General features: G+C 37.6%; 1 protein-coding gene across 4 annotated transcripts in view; it reads right to left on the reverse strand.

Moving 5' to 3' along the window:
- Positions 1-18,938, reverse strand: part of RIMS2 (regulating synaptic membrane exocytosis 2) — an 83,018-nt gene that overhangs the window by 26,504 nt on the left and 37,576 nt on the right. For 3 of the 4 annotated variants that reach the window (XM_040979436.1, XM_040979435.1, XM_040979434.1), the window contains exon 1: positions 2,318-3,683. The exons of the other annotated variant lie outside the window; for it this stretch is intronic. In XM_040979436.1, the coding sequence (XP_040835370.1) occupies positions 2,318-2,936 (619 nt within the window). In that variant the 5' untranslated portion in view covers positions 2,937-3,683. Of the gene's footprint in view, positions 1-2,317; positions 3,684-18,938 lie in introns of those variants that run through there. 4 annotated transcript variants of the gene reach the window in all.

Consider the following 18,938-nt stretch of genomic DNA (forward strand, 5'->3'; position numbering starts at 1 on the left):
TAATTTTTGTTTAGAATGACCAATGCACCAAAAAAAAAAAAAAAAAAAAAAAAACCACACAATGATACAGAACTGGAAGACAAGGCACAGGAGAGATTAGCCACTACACAATGTCCAAAGATAAATAGTAACAAATTTTAAAACCATACTGGTCCAGTCTAACAATTAATCAATTCAAATCATGGTGTTAGATAAATTGTGCTCAGTGTGAAAATCACGTTGGAATGAGCTTACTTGCTTCATAAATTAGAACAGGTCTCACATAGCACTCACAAGTATTTTAGCCACATGACCTTCATGTGTCCTGCTGTATAGTTTGTTTTAAAAATTCATCCTCTCTATGGAATAATTTGCTTTGGCAATCAAGAAACACTATTATGGGACAAAAATGTGTTGCAATATCTCATATGTAGATGTACACATTTCTTATAGAATTATTCAATATGATATGAGATTAAGTGAATGCACTTTAATTTTGAGACAAAAATCACATTGAGTAATGCCTTTTTTTCTCAAAAGAGGCTTTGGGGATGATATTTCTATAAATTCAACAATCCTAGTTACACCTTAAAAAAAAAAAGCAACTCATGTAAGGTCAGCTGAGGACTAAAAACTTCATACAAAAATGAGAGCTGCAAAAGGAGCCTGGAATGACGTATGTTTTACTTAACCATGTGTTTTCAGGCACAAGTGGCCTTGTTTACCACTTACTGAGTACGTGAGCACAGCCGAGGGTACTTGAAGAACGATCTAAAACAGCCTGAGTGTTGAGTACACAGGTTGTGTTGCTGACCAGGCTCGAGTGCTAACTCGACCCAATGACCTGGGCACATTTCAGAATCTCTTTGCGGCTCAGTCTCCTTATTACTGAAATAGTAAATACAAAACTATTGTCTGAAAAGGTTGTGATGGGTCTAAAAGAGTAAATACATCTCCAAGTTCTTAGGACGCTGCTGCCTGACTGGCAATAATTATTATAAGTTTAATTATAATTATGATCACTCTTAACCAATTTAATTTTTAAATTTCTTGACTGACTTACATTCCCTAGAATTTTAAATACTTAGTTACAGAAAATAAGTGAAACATAGCAGAATAATTATGCCAAAGATCTATTAGGAAAACTGGAAGTCGTGTTTATTGAGGAGAATCTCTTGACAAACACAACTTTCAATTTCTGTGATAGTTCTTTATATCGTAACAATAAGCCCAAAGAGATTTACACAGCTGTAATGAACAAATTAGTTTGCTCCTCACTTTCAAAAATATTATTAATCCGCCATCCCCCACTTTCTTTTCTTGCATTGGGGTAAATTATGACAGGTAATTTCGTATCAGTCAGGGTTCATTACAGATTTCCTAATCAAAACAAAACAAGTCCTAATTTATACATCAATAGCATGAAAGCCATGCTTTTAATGCTATTCCATGGATACAGCTCTAACAATGAATGCAGTTTGCACCTAACACATCCGTAAATTGCTAAGCAATAATAATATACACTATGTAAGTAGATTAATAAACTATTTCGTTATTTACCAATTATTACTTTAATTCAGACATTACATTTTTGACATTTTATAGGAAAATCCTTCACCATGAAAACCCAAGTGTTATCCCACACTTTATGAAGGACTCCTAACTAATCAATGAGAAGGTTACACCAAGGAGTTGCCTGCTTCCTCTCGCCCTCTTGCTCCCTTCCTTCTTTCTCTTTCCATTTCTCCTCCCTCCCTCTCTTACTCCCCCTGCCTCCTTCCTCCCTTCCTCCTCCCATTTGGTTACAGCACCATTGCTCCAACAGCGAGGATGGACGAACCCCAGTCAGATTCATAGTTCTGTTGCATACGTGCAAGCACAAACTTGAATGCTACCTATCAACAACCTGTGTGCATCAAACAGCTCTTCTCATCCAAGCTTCGACAGGCTGAGACTGCTGTTTGAGAGTTAGGATACTGCCTTTTCCTTTAGTTTTCAGGCAGGATTACCCTGGAGGAAAAATGCTAAGACTAAACGCTGCAGGTGTGACCAGAAAGGGAAACCGGGCGGGAATGGGCTCAAAGGCGCGCAGCCAATCCTCCCACAGGTCTGCATCCTCATCCAACTTCCAGCACCTCAACTTCACCTGGGACAGCACTGGCTAAGTCAGCGACCACGCAGCTCAGGCGCGCTAAGGACTTTCTGCTCCAGACAGAGTCCGGAGGGAGGTGGGGCAGGGCAAGGTTGTTAAGAATCCCTCTCCCCTGCCGGCCCTACTCAGGAGGCCGACTTTTTGAGATAGAAACCCATGCAAGGCACCCGGGACTGGGAGTCTCACCTCCTTCTTCCTCCTCCAGAGAGTTCATGCAGGGGAAGTAGCCCGCCAGGGCCTCAAAGGAGGCAGACAGGCTGCTCCGGCTCTGGGAGCGCTGCATGGAGCGCCCTGCATTGCCGGCGCCCCCCGAGCCCTGCCGGCCCATCTTGGATGAGGATCCGCTTTTCCCGCGGTACAAGATACGAGGCGTCTTGGCGGCTGGGGTGCAGCGACCGCAGTGGCTCCGAAGCCAGAGGGTCAGGAACCTCCTCCTCCCCGAGCCGCCCTGGAGGAGACGAGGTTGTCCTGGCTGCCGAAGGCGCCACTTTTGCTGGGGAGGGCCAGAGAGTAGAGGAGCGAGTGGGCAGCAGGCGGTCGGGTAGAAGCGGTGGCTCGCAGTGCAAGCTCCAGGTCTCGCCCGGGGGAGCCGAGGATCCCGGCGACTGGAGCTGCTGAAGGCGCGGCGCCCTCCCTCGCTGGGCGATGCTGCTGATGCTGAGGCCCCACCAATCAGCGGCCGCAGGGGGAGGCGTGGTTGGCAGCCCGGGGCGCTCGCCTCGGGGTCTGGGCAGCCCACCCCGAGCAGCTCCCCGGACACCCTTTCCCCACCAGTGGGTAAAGCCAGAAAGCGGTGACAAATCATAAGCAATGAGCCATCTCAGACGGGTCCAGATCTGTCAGGTGCGTTTTTTGGTAGTCACTTTTCCTATCCTCGGATGCACTTTAACAATCTGTTAGCGCTCCTCAAGAATGGAGCAGAAATACTAACATATATATCTTCAAGTCATAACACAAATGGTCTCCAGTCTTTACCAGGTTCCAGAAAAGCTTGCAGTTGAAGGTTTCTCTTTTATTTTCTTTCTTCACCAAAGACCAAAACAAACAAAACCAAAAAAATCAAGAATGAAAAACCACAGTGATGTCTGTCAACTTTAATTTCAGGAATTTGTAACGCTTTCTTTCTCTAAATAATTAATCTGCCACCCACCGTTGCTAACAGTGTTGCTACGCACACTGCACAGCTAAGCACGCACATAAATCAGGAAGCAACTCAGACATTCTAGAAACAAAGCAAAGATGCATTCTGCAAACTCCAAGTCTCTACTCCAGAAATAAAGCAGTTTCAATAACTCATTTTACCAGCAGTCAGAAGATTGCTTCATTCTTTTTCTTTGTAAACAGAGACAAGTCAAGCATCTTAAACAATTTCTCAGGGTATGCTTGGATACCATGATTCCAGTCCTAGTCATGTCACAGCACTGGGTATGTGTCCCTGGAGATTTAAGATGTTTTGTTACAGGAGGACTCTGCAAACTACAGTAGTAGTTCTTTCTTTTTAAAAATAATAATAATTATTATTACTATCATCATCATCATTTTATGATACAGTTCCATAGGCTCCTGGTATTTCCCTTATCCCAGCCTCAATTTCCCATCCCCCCCCCACCTAGTTCCTCTAAATCATTACTAAGGTATAGTTCTTTTTTTAATTATTATTACATTGCATTATGTGACACCATTTTATAGGTACTGGGATTCCCCCCACCCCTCCTCAAACCCTCCCCCCATGGTGGATTCCTCCACCTTGCTGCATTGCCAATATGAATATTTCCTAAGTTAGAATATATGAGGCCTTCAAAAAGTTCACGAAAACTGTAGATTATGAAAAGCCTCCATGTTTAATCACACTTCCCAATAGCTTTCTGATTTGGTTAGTTTGCATGGCGTACTCAGATTCAAATATTCCTGTGGTTAGTATTAACCAAACTCCCGGTGTATGCCATATCTTCATTTGATGATTATAAGAATGATCAAAGGAGGGAACAATTCCTGATGTTGTGGAATTTACAGAAAGAAATCATAAATACCATCATGTTAAGAAAAGGGTCAAGATAAAGAACCATTGTTAAAAATGGATTTTAGCCGGTGGGGGGGCGGGGGGAGATGTTGCTGACAGTGTGGAACCTGGCCAGGTTAGAAGAAGCCGAAGAATTCTGCAACCCTTCAGACACTGAAGCAAAGTACTGTGGAAGGAGCAAGAGCCTCCCATGGAAAGCCCTGAGGAAAATGGGGTAGGGTACCAGACTGGCTGGAGGGAGGCAGGGGAACAGCAGCAGATCATGCCAGGCATCCTGGCTACATTAGGACTTGCATCTTTGGGATTTCACAATCTGGAAAGCATGAAAAGATGGCATCCAGTCATGTTCTCATATCTTCCTAACATGTTGGAAACTTTGAGCACAAATGAGTGTCACTTAAAGTCACAGCGGTTAAATCTTAAGATCACCAAGACTCTTGTTTCTGTTCTTCTAGATGTTTACCTTTCTCATTCATATTCCGAGAGCTGTTATTTCAGTTTCCTTTCCATTTTTCACCTGATATCAGAATTTCTAAAGAACACTGATAAAACCAGGGAATTCTCTGTCTGCTTTACTTTCCATATCACTTTTACTCAGATAAAGGAAATCTTGTTTTTTCAAATGTAATTTTCATTCTAAAAATAAAGAGAATGTATAATTTTAGGAATGAAAAGATCTTTATTGAAAGTCATCTAGTGTTTTTCAACTATGGATCAAAATTTTTAATTGAGTCATGAAAAAAACTTAGTAGATTTTGATGAGCATGTTTAAGAATAAACATAAAATATCAGAGGTAAGCCCAAGTAGTTAGTGGATTAACTGATTTTTTCTTTCACGAATATGTGTATATCTAAGTGTTTGTGTTTGTGCATGCATGAGTGTGTTAGAGAGTGAGTGAGTGAGCAGGAGTGAAGTCTAAAAGAGCGTATTTCTAAATTTATCTGTCATTAGGGGCTGACACAGTTGCTCAACAGGCTACTCCTCTACTGTAGGCACTGGCATCCCATATGTGTATTGGTTCCTGTGCGGGGTGCTCCATTTCCCATCCAGCTCCTTGCCTGTAGCCTGGGAAAGCAACAGAGAATGGTCTAGCATCTTGGGACCCTGCACCATTATAGGGGACCTGAAAAAAGCTCCTGAGTCCTGGCTCCTGGCTTCAGATTGGCTCATCTCCGGCCATTGTGGCCATTTGGGGAGTAAACCAGCAGATGAAAGATTTTGTCTCTCCTCTATACAAATCTGTATCTCCAATAAAAATTAATAAATCTTTTTTAAAAACCTATCATTCACTGTTCATCAGAAGGAATATTAGTGACTTAAAATATGTGTTACACTTAGTTTTTGATCAGGCTACTCACCAGAATGACCAATGGATGATAAAAGGAAGCAGGTGTTACCATTAAAATCCTACTATACTTGTTACAAGCAGGAACTTTGTCAGTCTACCCTACAGATGCATGTTAGTGGAACATAGTTGGCAAACTTTGAGTACTTTTGATAGGACATTTCTATTTTAAAACAAAGAGAAAACTATGAAGGAAGAGGGGACTGGGTCAAGAAAGACTAGAGAAGTAAATTGGCTAGGGATGGAAGAAAATTCCTATCCTGGCACTCAAGGACATCATTATGATCGTTAGAAGTCATTTTTGAAAGAAAACTAATGTTCCCATTGAAGACTACCTGGGAAGGGAATCTGATACCTGAGTCAGTGGTCAGACCTAAGTTACCCAGGCCCTCTGTCTTCTGCTAATGACAACTTCAGGCACCAAAAAGTGATTACTCTGGAATGATCCAGCTGTGTCTGTTGCTATATGAACATCAATCCCGACTTGCAGGTCTACAGAAGGTTAGCTCGGTCACTTTTTAATAATTTGCCCTAGGATATGAGTGATAGAATTGCACAAGGAATAGGGAAAAAGGGAGGAGCAGAAAGTCTGTATGTTTTAAGGCAAGAGTGCTGGCACTAAAAGGTACCAGAGATGCCTACTTACAGTAATGGCCAGGCCTCTAGCCTTGAATGGCAAATTGTGGACTATAACGAACTTACAGAGAGAATTCACAACTCTGCTTTTGTTTGATACTATGCTCAATTGTTTTCCTATAACTAATAAATAATATCTAAATAATATTTGTTTCCATATTTTACTAAGTTGATTTATAACTTCTAATTCTATTCTAAAGTAAAAACTGTCATCTCCTACAGAACTTATATGAAAAGTCAGTTTCTGATAAGCAAATGCAAATACCATTCCTACATATCGGAACACCCATATCAATATACAGTGTATATTACGCTCATCCTGTATATGTAGCTTTGGCTACAGTTCTCAAATGACTGACCATTACACAATTCCAGAATCATTACACTACAACATTTCTAATTATAATTTTCTTATTCAAACATAGAGGAAACGTGAGTCACACATACATATAATAAAATGCTTTCTGAAAATAAAACATGATCTTGAAAAACTGCATTAAATATGAAAATTATCTTTTTAAAGAAAAGATAACCATAAAACCTAACATACTATCATAGTAATCTACTAGCACATTTTATAGAACTATTACGCTTCAAAGTTTATAAAACATATTACACAAATTAAGCCGCTCAATTTTTGCATTTATGCTGAATGTCTTAATTAACTCTTTTTATGAATACACCAATAAAGTTTCAATAATATTAACTAAGAGGTGGTAGAGCAAGACTTAAACTCAAATTGTCTGCTTTGGGGTTCAGTGCCCTGGATACCATTTCACAGATGTTTCATATCATTTATATTTGTTGAAGACATAGATGAGAGATATGATGTGAATTACACTGCAAATTACTTATTCTAAAGTAAGTAAAATACACATTAACACTACAATTCAAAAGTCATAATAATCTAACCACATACTGTTGAATATTTGTCATCCTTGTAAAAACGTATCAATATGCATAATCATAAATGTACTTTAGTCCTCTCAATTCTGACAGGGGGATAAAGATATATATTGCTTATGCATAATTTTTGTAAGACTTTTTAAAAATCACTGAAGCTGAATTACTTTATTCCTGAGATAGAAGCTTGATTACTTAAGTAAAGCCATACATGAAAAAGATGGCATGCAGATCAGAGTAGCAGTTAGGAACATCGTTACACCTTTGCCAGTCCCACCCTTTCCTATGCTAGAAATGACCAAGATCCTTCCAAGCAAATTAGCCAGGGGAAGGGCAGGAAAATACGCTCTGCTGGGAAACAGTGATGGAAAAACAGGCAGTAAGACCCAGAGGTGGACATACCAAACTCAAATGAAAGAAAGGGAATACCTGCTTATGTCATTCTCTAGGGTTTTCTGGTCAGCCTGGAAAAAAGCTGTTTCCTGAAATGGACAGAACATGCCTGTCTGGATTCTCTGTACAGCTTGCTGCAGACTGAACTAACCCCGGCTCTCTTGATGCAGAAGTACACTTGTTCTTGGTGCTTCAGGGATCCATCTCTCCCTCAGTCTTCCCAATCGATCGATGCCAGCTCTTGTGGACACAGTGATGCTGTGCCAAATAAACATATTTGCAGATATATTTTGGTTTGCTTTATTAAAAATTAACTTTGAGAATCTGAATTTTTCTTTGTTGTAAGAAGCATCTTTGCGTTTAAACCGTGAGAAATAAAATTAACCAAGTAGATATTTTCAATATGGATTTCACATTGCTAAAAGTATTTAGTAGTCTTGAGCAGTTATCTTGACCTAAATAGGAAAGTTCAAATATGTAATATTTTCTCCCAATCCAAACTTATGTATCAATATGGTAAAAATAAGTTTTGACCTTTTGTGATTCCAGTTTTCAGAAGTATTTTTGCTTTTTCCTTGGCAGATTTGAAAGCGCAGAGCAGACGTTACACTTAGCTGGTCAACTGAGAACTTTCACAGACGTTGGTAAGGTCAAAAGAGAGTGCGAAGAAGCAAAAAGGAAAAGAATCAGCCTTTTCATTATTTCTTCATCAAATTCATTTTTAACATTTTCTCAGAACCCATTCATAAGGAAATAGATTTATTAAGTAGGCTAATAATGGTGGTAAGAACTGATTGGACATCACACAACAGATTCTTTGTAAGGATCCACAGGTAAACTATCTGCCAGAGGCCAGAGGGAGGGAGAAAAACTGACAAGAAGAGCCACAAATGCAAGGCAACTGTGTGTCAGCAATAAATCCTCGCCACCCTGATGGCATAAAATAGGGAGCAATTAGCTGTACTTACATGAGTCAAGCAGAAAAGACACCTGAGCTGCATCTTGAAGGATGCTTGTTCGGCAAAAAATGCAGGAAAGTGAAAATGAAATGAAATGAAATAAAAGAGTGAAGGAAATTGAAAAAAAGTTAACTTTCTACCTTGACCAAAATAGCCACTACATATGCCTGTCTTAGATGCTTGAAAATGCTAAGGATTTGGGCTTCTCAGTTGTGTCTCTCTTTTTCCCAGTCTTGCTAGGGCAGTGGTTTCAAATACCAATGGCAACAACTTCAGGCAATACTTATAAAATGTGTGTGCATCTAAACTGCCCTATTCATTATTTATTTACCCTTAATTCAAAAATGTGACTAGAACATTAGTAAGCAAGCATAGAAAACAGATGGGTTTCCTTTATCACAATTACGTCTAGTTTTCTAACAGCTCTGTTGTTTTTCTTTATCAGCTAAGCATGCATGGCAGAAAAGAGTTCTGATTAGCTTTTTGTTCACCTAAGTCATCTACTGGTTGAATACAAATGACTTAAGTTATTTATGTTGCTTTTCAACATTCTAACAAAAAAAAAAAAAAGGAAAAAAACCTTTTCTATATATCTTTTCAGTCAATTGTCCCAGGGTTGTAGAAAACCTAATTGTTTTTCTGCATATTATTACTGTTTATGAGATCATGGATATAGCAAGGGCATTTAAAGTTGTTAAGGATCAGTGGCAACAGAGGAGAATGAATTTCTGTCAAAGCATCAAATTTGCAGAATCATAAAGAGCATATTAGAAAAGGGCAGTCCATGGAAAACATCCGTGTTTCTACAGATCCAGGTCAGACATCACCTAGATTGGCTCTAAGTGAGTGCCTGTCTGAATGAAGTTCTATTCCTAGCTCAGTACATTTGGTAAACAGTTAAGATTGCGTGCAAAGTGGTGAACACAGGAATGAGCATAAGCAAGTTATCATGACCTGAATCCATTTACAGGAGTCTGTGCCAAACAGAGAGAATCTTTATTACTTTTGATCACTGCCTTGTTGATTCAGAATTTCACAACAGGAAATAATAATACAGATCATATGCTTTCTTGCTAAAATTAAATTAACATGGTTCCATATAATCTGCCTCCTTTAATTTTACAATGAAATGGGAAGACCTGAGTGGAAAACCTGAGAAGTGTCATACAGAAACTCTCAAATAATGTGAATAATTACAAAGAAAAGTAGATGAAGTGTGATCTAGTAAAGGCTTACTACTCCTTGATCTCTGCCTGGAAACTCCTTCTGTAAATTGACCTCCTAGTTGAACAAAGTTTCATATTCCTGTAATTAATTTTAAAATGTGAAAGCATATTTGGGGAGGAGCTGAAAGAATATCTGTGATTCGCAGCTTGAAAACAAATCAACCAATGATCCTGGCGCGGTGGCCTAGTGGCTAAAGTCCTCGCCTTGATCGTGCCAGTATCCCATACGGGTGCTGGTTCTAGCCCCAGCAGCTCCACTTCCCAGCCAGTTCCCTGCTTGTGGCCTGGGAAAGCAGTCGAGGACAGCCCAAAGCCTTGGGTTCCTGCACCGCATGAGACCCTGAGGAAGTTCCTGGCTCCTGGTTTTGAATCGGAGCAGCACCGGCCATTGCAGTCACTTGAGGAGTGAATCTTTGGAAGGAAGATCTTCCTCTCTGTCTCTCCTCTCTGTATATCCGCCTTTCCAATAAAAATAAACCAATCTTAAAAAAAAAAAAATAAACCAAATTACAAAGCCCAAAGCCATTCTACTTGCTGTGTCGTTTATATAGAGTATGTTTTTTCTAACCCATTCACCTGTCTCCCCTCTATCTAATAATATCTATTAATTAATTTATATTTAATTGAGCACTACACTTTTTCTTCCCAGGCACTTTCTTAAATCAAGGATTACAGTGAATTAACAAATAGAACAGGTCCTTTCCCTCAATTATGAGGGCATAACGGACACACAAACATTAGATAATAGTCACACAAAAATTTACTCCTAATTATCTTAAGTACCATGAAGGAAAATTGAAAACTGTAACAAAGGTGGGATTAATTTATATCAGAGTTTGAGGAAGTCACAGAAGGTAGAAGACTTTTCTGAGCAAGTTTCCTTGACCCTGAGATAGAAAGCATAAGTAGGAAATTATAGGTAAATAAGTAACTCACAGGTTTTTCTAGCTAGAAAGGGCAGCATGTATGCAGACATCTATCAACACCCCATCATCAACCAGTTCTCGAATATCTTAGCCCAGTTCTCCAAGAGTTTCAGTAGCACAGTGTAATTATCATCCCTAATGAGGAAAGTGTATTAGCTTGCTCTGATCACTCAATAATTTGTCATTGAACTCTGAATTTCATGAAATCAGTATACTACTCAAAACTGGCATAGCACTTAGAAGCTCCTTAAAATGCAGCTCATGAATTAGTGAAATACACTTATATCAAGGAAGCAGTTATGGCAATGTTTGGAGTAAAGAAATCATGATTTAGTTCCAGATAAAAGCAACATGTTTGTGCTTATGTATGAATGCATGCACACATTTGTACACAATGAAATACTCAAAAAGCATGCTTTTTTGAGAAAGTGATTTTATCTCACTTTGAGATTCATTGCTACAGGTTTTAGAATACCACATAGCAATTCTCAACTACTTTAGTCATCCACCAGTTTTATTTTGTTGTTGGGGGAAAACACAGATACTAAAACTATTGGGGGGTGATTACTTAAAAATTTTACAAATTAAAATACTGAGGTAAAGTCATGAGTTTAAACATTCTTATATAAAATGCTTAAAGGTATAATATTCAGTGTATCATGATAGCCAATCCTTAAAACATAGGAGAAAAGAAAGGTTAATGTTCTAAACCAGATTGCATATGTAATATATGCAAAAATTAAAACTCATGCATATTTTTCCATATTATACTTTTCCTTATATGGAAAAATTTTTGGATCAAAAATTCTTACACAAAAATAAATTCACTTTTAATTTAGTTTTTCCACAAACTTTTTCAAATATATGTATATATATGTATATTCTCTTTCTCTAAATCATGTATAGTTTATACATATGTATACAGGTCTATAAATAACTTAAGGTGCAAATATATAGCAGTAGTGTATTTTTATTTATGTAAAAACAATGTGGCCACATTGCCCTAAAACATTTTCTCCCCAAAAAATTATTTATTGTCTTGCTACTGTCAGCTTTTGGATACTGAGAAACTGTAGTGTTGAATTTCTCAATATCGTTTATCTGTTATGCACTATTTATTGTGTGTGTATGTGGGTGTGTGTGATCTGACATTGATCTCACACCTAGGAAAAAGTCACAGCTTTGTGATTCACAGTGAGAAGCTACTGCATCTCATTTCAAATAGCACTGCAATTCACACTGTGAGGGATCTATTTTATAGGTCGTCTGGGTGAGGCAAAACCTTCTTTATATTTCAACACATTTTTTAGTTCACAGTGATCTGTCAAAATTTAGATGCTATACATTTGTCATAATTCAAGGTGAATGCTATTAAACAGTATATTCCACAATTCCAGGACAGTTTCTAAATTCTTTTTATTAAAAGTTGCTAATTTTGGTTTCCAGTTTCCGATTTTAGATTAAGATTAAAAGACGAAGGATTGATTTTCGACCTTTTCGTGCCACTTGGAAGGTGCCTGTCATAGAACATGAGCATTCTGAAGCAAATAAAATAATCGTAACATGAGCAATCCGTGTTGCTCCACTCTTTGCCTGTCTTAAAGTTGAGCCCCTATTCACAGGCAGTCCCGGCCCAGCTCTATTCTCAGTCTTGTCCTGTGGTTCCCTAGGTCTCAATCAAATTGTTAAGTCTCTCTAACTTAGGATTCTCTGTGTCTGAACTATTGACATGAATGATAGTACGTGATATTGCCCCTATAAATTTAGTTCCTCTTTACCTCCACACATTTATTTATTTTAACATTCATTATAATGCACATTTTGCTCGAATGGAAAGATCTTGTCATTTTCTATAGTGGTATCAAGAAAAAAATTAAAGTAACATTGGAATAAAAATATTCCTATGATAATTTATTATTAGCAAGTATCATTTCCTCACTATTTAAAAAGTTCCCTAAGTTTTATGTTTTCTATACGCCTTCTGCACACACACCTTTACAAATTTTGTTAATGAACTAATTAGCAACAGTCACATCAATAATGATGTTTAAAGTTCTAACACGTAGAACAATTGTCCTGATTCTTACACTAAATCTTTCCATAATTTGACGTTAAAGGTGTTAGAAATTATATCTGTCCTGGTGCATATTAACCTTGTTTTATGCATTGACTTCCACTAAGATTTTTTTTTAAGTTCATCTAGAAACACAGCTAAGAAACTGAGCAGTGCTATTTCTTTTCATATTTGCCAAAGTCTAAAAAAAGACAAAAGCCTGCACATTCATTTGGAAGCTAAGTGAAGTCTAGTTACTATAATTGCTGGTTTGGAAACTTTCTATATTACTTCATATTCGATAATTTTTTACAAGAATATATGTGAAATTTTAATAAATATATTCTCTTCAAAAGGCTTAACCTTTTGAAAGTGCTTAACAAAGATAATTGATTGGTACCTAAGTAGAGCTTACTGATGATCCAATCACTCATTATTAAAGAAGATTCAATAACTATATATTCAGTACCAACAACTAGGTATTAACACAGTGCTAAGTAGAAGCAATGTAAGTATCATTAGCTAATTAATTGTTGATTAAATCTATTGTTATTAATTGTTTGAACCAATACATATTATTGTTTGAACTGATAATTATTGAAAAGCTAAGAAAAACAGATGAAGTAATTCCATGTAATTAAAAACAAAAATTTAATAATGGACAGGTATGCATTTGGAACATTGTGTGTGTAGCCCAAAAGCATTTCCAAATAACAGAACCAGAGCAAACTGAAGACAGTCTAAGTATTACTGGGACTACGGCTTTGACCATAATAACACTGCACTTTCAATATCACAAGACATTAGTTTTACAAATTGCAGGGCCAGTATCTCCTAACACACCATTTTGGAAAAGCACAGTGTTCAACTGGAAAAGGGAAAATCTGAAAACAAATTACTTAAGTTATCATTTTAAAAGCATAGTCTGTAGAGTTGCAAAATGACTCAAAAAGTAAGTCACCAAAATATAACAAATTAAAAGTGTTACAGTGCTTTAGAAGGTCCTAAATGACTACCTTATCACATTTCAGTGGGAATTTCAGCTCCTCATCATGCTGGTATTGTGAGCAGATATGGAGCAGTCAGTTACCCTGAAAGCATCACCACGACTTCCATAAGGTCTTGTTATTTTCTTGCAATCTCTGTGGTGTGGCATCTTCTCAACACTCTCTTGCCTTCGTCTTCCGACTTCACCTCTTCCGCTAAATCTATACCTTACATATCTGTAATGCATCTTCAGAATGCAGTTCTGGGCCCGTTTCCCTCATGTTACATCTCCTTAAATTATGTCATTTTATTTACAGTCTTGGAAATCAGATGTATTCACTCTGTCAAGTGCACACCTCTCAGTAGGAGTCTCACACCCAATCTGCTTGACATCACCATTAGATTATCTCTCAGACCTGAGTCTAGCCATTCAATTTCTTTCCCACAGAAACCTGTTTTGTTATTTTTCCTTGTAATAAATGACAACTGCATCCAAATAACTGTTCAATTAAAAAAAAATCTGAAAGCTCTCCTTTATTCCTTACTTGCCTATGCAATATGCCTCCTCTCATTGAATGATCATCAAATTCTACTGATTCTACTCTTAAACTCTATCTTTTGTCTACCTACTTTTCAGAACACTGCTCATTCTAAAACTTACCCTTATTTACTAGAGATTCCTTTAAAAATAGCCAGAGTTATCTTTAAAAAATAACACATTGGTTTCACATTACTACCTTCTTACTTGTTCAATATTATTAATACCCATAACCTCAATAAAACAGAAGCAAGCAGCATGTGCGCAAGCGGACCTGTATTTTTGCCAAATCCATCACAAACAAGACTGAAGCCAGACTGGTCTGTTTCACAAACAGATCCAATTCTTGTCTATTTCAGGTTCTTTTTTGTATTGGCTAAATTTTCATTCCTTAGAAACAAACATAAAAAGCTTTCCCTGGCAAACCAAACTGAAGCAGGAGGACATTTTTCTTTCTTTCAAATGGTTTCCTATCTTGTTCCTTATGATCATATTCCAAAGATTATACTTTCTTTCTACCCTTAAGTGACTATAATTCTTAATAGAAAAAAAATAAAAACCTCTTTTATTCAATACTCACACTTCCACCAATAGACAAGTAATCTGGTTGAGTTAATGGAATAAAATAAAATGGAATTTTTCCAAGTGTTTTTCATTTTGGATCGTCTTAAAATACAGCTTCTCATTCTAACCAGGATGATGACAAACATTCAGAGAAAGGGTTTCTTAAATTTTAAGCCTTTCCTACAAAGTGTATTTCAAGAAGTAATTGTAGTCATTTCATTGACTCCCCAGTGCAAACACTGTCTGTGGAGTTGCATTTTGTCCCTCCATGACTAAAGTGAGCCCCCTGGCAGTTATTTAAAATGTTAGAAAATGTTGCCTTGGATTATGTTGTGTAACATTCTCCTTGAAAGGTTAGTTTCACTGAAAGACACAGAACTTAGATTCTACTGTGCACAGGCCAGCAGTAGAGGCCCTGGGATGCTGCTGTTCCATACAATAACTCAAAGGCCATGGGCAAAAATGTACATTCTGAAACCTACACAGACTTATGGTACTCCCCAAAGTATTCCAGCCACCTTAAAGACAAAAGCAGAAATGTATGTACGTTGATAAACAAAGACATAGATACTTTACACAAATGGCTTTTTCAGTGTTAAAAATATGCTCTTTTACTTTTCTTGAGAACAGTGTGTAGAACTTAGAACTCAGAATGTGTGTTTTTGTCCATGGGCCTGCTGGGTCTGCAAGAATAATTAGTTGTTAATTAAAACTAATTCCGTATCACCAAAAGCACTGTTGAATTTGCATATGCAAACACTGCACTGCCCAAGAATTATGTGTATCACGGCATCACTTTAGATTTGCACAGGACCTTCGTCTGGAATGAGAGCCCTGTGATTTAGCTTAAACGCTAAATCCTTACCTTCCCAGTACCGGGCTCCCTTATGGGCACTGGTTCATGTCCTGGCTGCTCTGCTTCCCTTCCAGCTCCCCGTCTGTGGCCTGGGAAGGCAGCAGAGGATGGCTCAAAGCTTTGAGATCCAGCACCCGTGTGGGGGACCCAGAAGAAGCTCCTGGCTCCTGGCTTCAGATCGGTTCAGCTCTGGTCTCTGCAGTCAATCTGGAGAGCGAACCAACAGATAGGGCCCTTTTTCTCTGTCTCTCCTTCTCTCCATAAATCTAACCTGTCTTTCCAATAAAAATTTTTTAAATATTTTTAAAAAGAGAAATGATTATTCTCACAAAATACAAAACAAATAGATATATAGGTAAATATGCATATACATATATTCTCACAGAATGGGCTATAGAATGAAGACTAACATGTTGGGAAGTAAAGGTACATTGCAGTATTCCTTTACTACCAAATAAAAGATGAACCCAAAATGACACTGTTAAATTAACTTGATAATAAGATACTAGACTTTCTACCATTGTCTATACCTTCAATACACTTAAATAGTAGAATGTTGGCCTTGTAACTGTTGCTGAAGGACTATACTATTGTGAAAATATGGGGGAAAACATGAAAAAAATTTAAAGAAATAATTATTCTATTATGTCAAAACCAACCTTGTTGTAACTTCCATTCCAATTATTTTACATATAGATCTCTTTTCCTAGCAAAATGACATCTCTGTGCCCGGGTGCCAGGCTAGGAGCAGTGGTGGCAGGAGCATGTGTTGCTTTTCTTTGCTGCTTGCGGTCCCTGGACTATCTGCAGCTCCTCTCGCTGCTCTCCTGAAGTAGCCCCTCAGACAATCTTCTGCAAAGACAATCTTTGAACCTTCCTTCCCGCTGAGGTGGATGCAGAGGCCCTCTAAACAGCCATCTTGATTCCCAACTCACATCTAAATATCAGGTTTTCTTTTATTCTCCCATAAGATTTCCCTGTGTTCTCAATTGTTAACCTATGCCTTGTTAGAGTTATAAGCCTGTTTGAACTATCCTAAAATTCGCCAAATTCAGTAAAAATCATGCTTCAATTCTATAAGCTGCTAAATGTAAAAATGAAAATGGACACGAGACAGCTGAATAGTACCCTATAACCATTTTAAGGTGTATAGCAGCCCATTGTGTATAAACTAAAATTGAAATATCAATGAAGTAGTCACAGGATGTGGTTAAGAACTTGCATTTTCTAACATATTGTTTACTCAAAACAATGTCAATTAACTCCATAGTGTTGTAAATTGTTGCTGATGTTGTGTTGTGGCTTTTCACTGGAGGGGATGATATTCTGCCAGCTCTACTTTCAGACCAGGGTGGTCTCCCAAGGAAACTGTTGGACTTATCTGGAAAATAAGAGGCTGGACTCTATGCATAATACATGCTCGCAAGACTGGATATGAACTGTACTACTGCAACAATGTGGAGGAATCCAACATGAGGGGAGTGTTTGGGGAGAGGTTGGGGCAATCCCAGAGCCTATGAAACTGTGTCATAAAACAAAATTAAAAAAAAAAAAAAGATTTCCCTGTGTTGTCCAGTTTCTGGCTTTAGTCCAACAAATCACTGGGCACCTTTATTCATTGTAATTTTGCTTGTTTTGTCATATGGACATCCTCCATATAAAGTATGCCTCAACTTTAAACAGGCCTTTTCTTCTTCTCATACATCAGTTTAAAGAGCTATATATATAAAGGTTAGTAAATCCCAACCCACCTATTTTCCAAGGTCTCAGGAAGTATATTATAAATTTAGGCAGGAATACTTCATAACAGCATCACATTTCAGTGATTAACACAATAATCACTTGTTGGAAGAGAGCTTTAAAACTCACACCTACCTTCCTGAAGAACTGGTGACTCACGCATGCAGTGAGTCACTGGGACGGATGAGTGGGTATCATATTCCCCAAGATGAAATGCAGTAGAGGTAGGCTCAAGACCTCAGGATCATGATACAGGCAATTAAATGATATATGATCCCATATACATAGCCATTAGGAATATATTATGCTGGATTTAAAATGTAAAACCTTATTTTTAATGTCACCTTTCCTATCTACCAATAAAATCTGCCAGACCCTATTTTTAAGCTCTGCAATCGGATAAAGACCTGCGCTAAGCATGAGGGAGAGAGGGAGAAGCAATAGGCAGGTTCTTATTCCTCTTTAAATTACAGAAAGAATTGACTACACTGAGGCCTCATTCCTTCCTCAATAGACATTTTATGTCTTGCACATGTCAAACAAAGTCTTTTTTTTTTTTTTGCCTAGTCTATCATTATTTAGATAGATCTTTAAATGATGTACAATTTGGGCAAGTTATTTACTCTTTGCCTCTCAGTTTCTTCCCATACTCTCTCCATGAATGGTCATTTAGCTCACTTTCAACCTAAACATTTTGCAGTTTTAAATTTTTTGTTTTCTTCCATACTGCACTGACAGTCTCCACTACTATTCTGAACTCCTCTAAACAGCCTTCTGAGATAACTGCTTACCCTTCTTCAAAAGATCTTATGACACAGTGGTTAAGGATGCAAACCCTAAATCAGACAAGTCTGATTTATACATTCTAGGACAGTATATATTCTGCCCATTATACTTCCCAGCTATAAGACATACTGGGCAATTACTTAAACTCTATGTCTCAGTTTCCTTACCTGTAAATGGAAGTCAAAACAGTAGTAATCTTACTGATTGTGGAAAATATCTTACTTAATGGTGTATGTGAAGCTCTTAGCACAATGCATGATATATATTGGGACTTGGGGAAATATTAGCAAATATTACTAACATTGACCAACTTTAACTTTATATTACACTAAATAGATGTCTTAATGATTTGTTCCTCACAGACTAAACCATGGCAAAATTCCTCATGATACATAAACTATATATCATTAATGAAGTTATTTCCCTTGCATATAATTAATATATCACTAAATAGACCTTGCTCATGGTTTTTCTGTTTCTGAAGTTTAGACAGACCAGAATTTATAACTAGAATTCAGACCAGCCAAAAAAGTCATGTACTTTATGTGTTTTATGTGTTTATTAAGTACACATAAGATTGCCAAGTAAAAGAACACAGGAGGTTCAATGACTCTCTTCCATGTTTTCTGAGTGTTACAGAAACCAAATAAATCAAGTTGCCCTGTTAAATTACTGAATCTCTATTATAGTTTCTTTTTCTCTTCATGATACAAATAAGCACATTTCAATAATGAGTGTGCCTGAGAATCACCCCAGGAGTTGGTTCTGCTCCAGAGATTTAGATTTTAAAGTATCTATATATCTAGATTTGCATATCTAGAAATTTCAAACTCTTTAGTGACTATAGTATGGGTGAACCTAGGAACACAGAACG

Source organism: Ochotona curzoniae, unplaced genomic scaffold (assembly GCF_017591425.1).
Source record: "Ochotona curzoniae isolate NIBS_2020 unplaced genomic scaffold, NIBS_Ocur_1.0 contig_3190, whole genome shotgun sequence".
NCBI lineage: Eukaryota > Metazoa > Chordata > Mammalia > Lagomorpha > Ochotonidae > Ochotona > Ochotona curzoniae.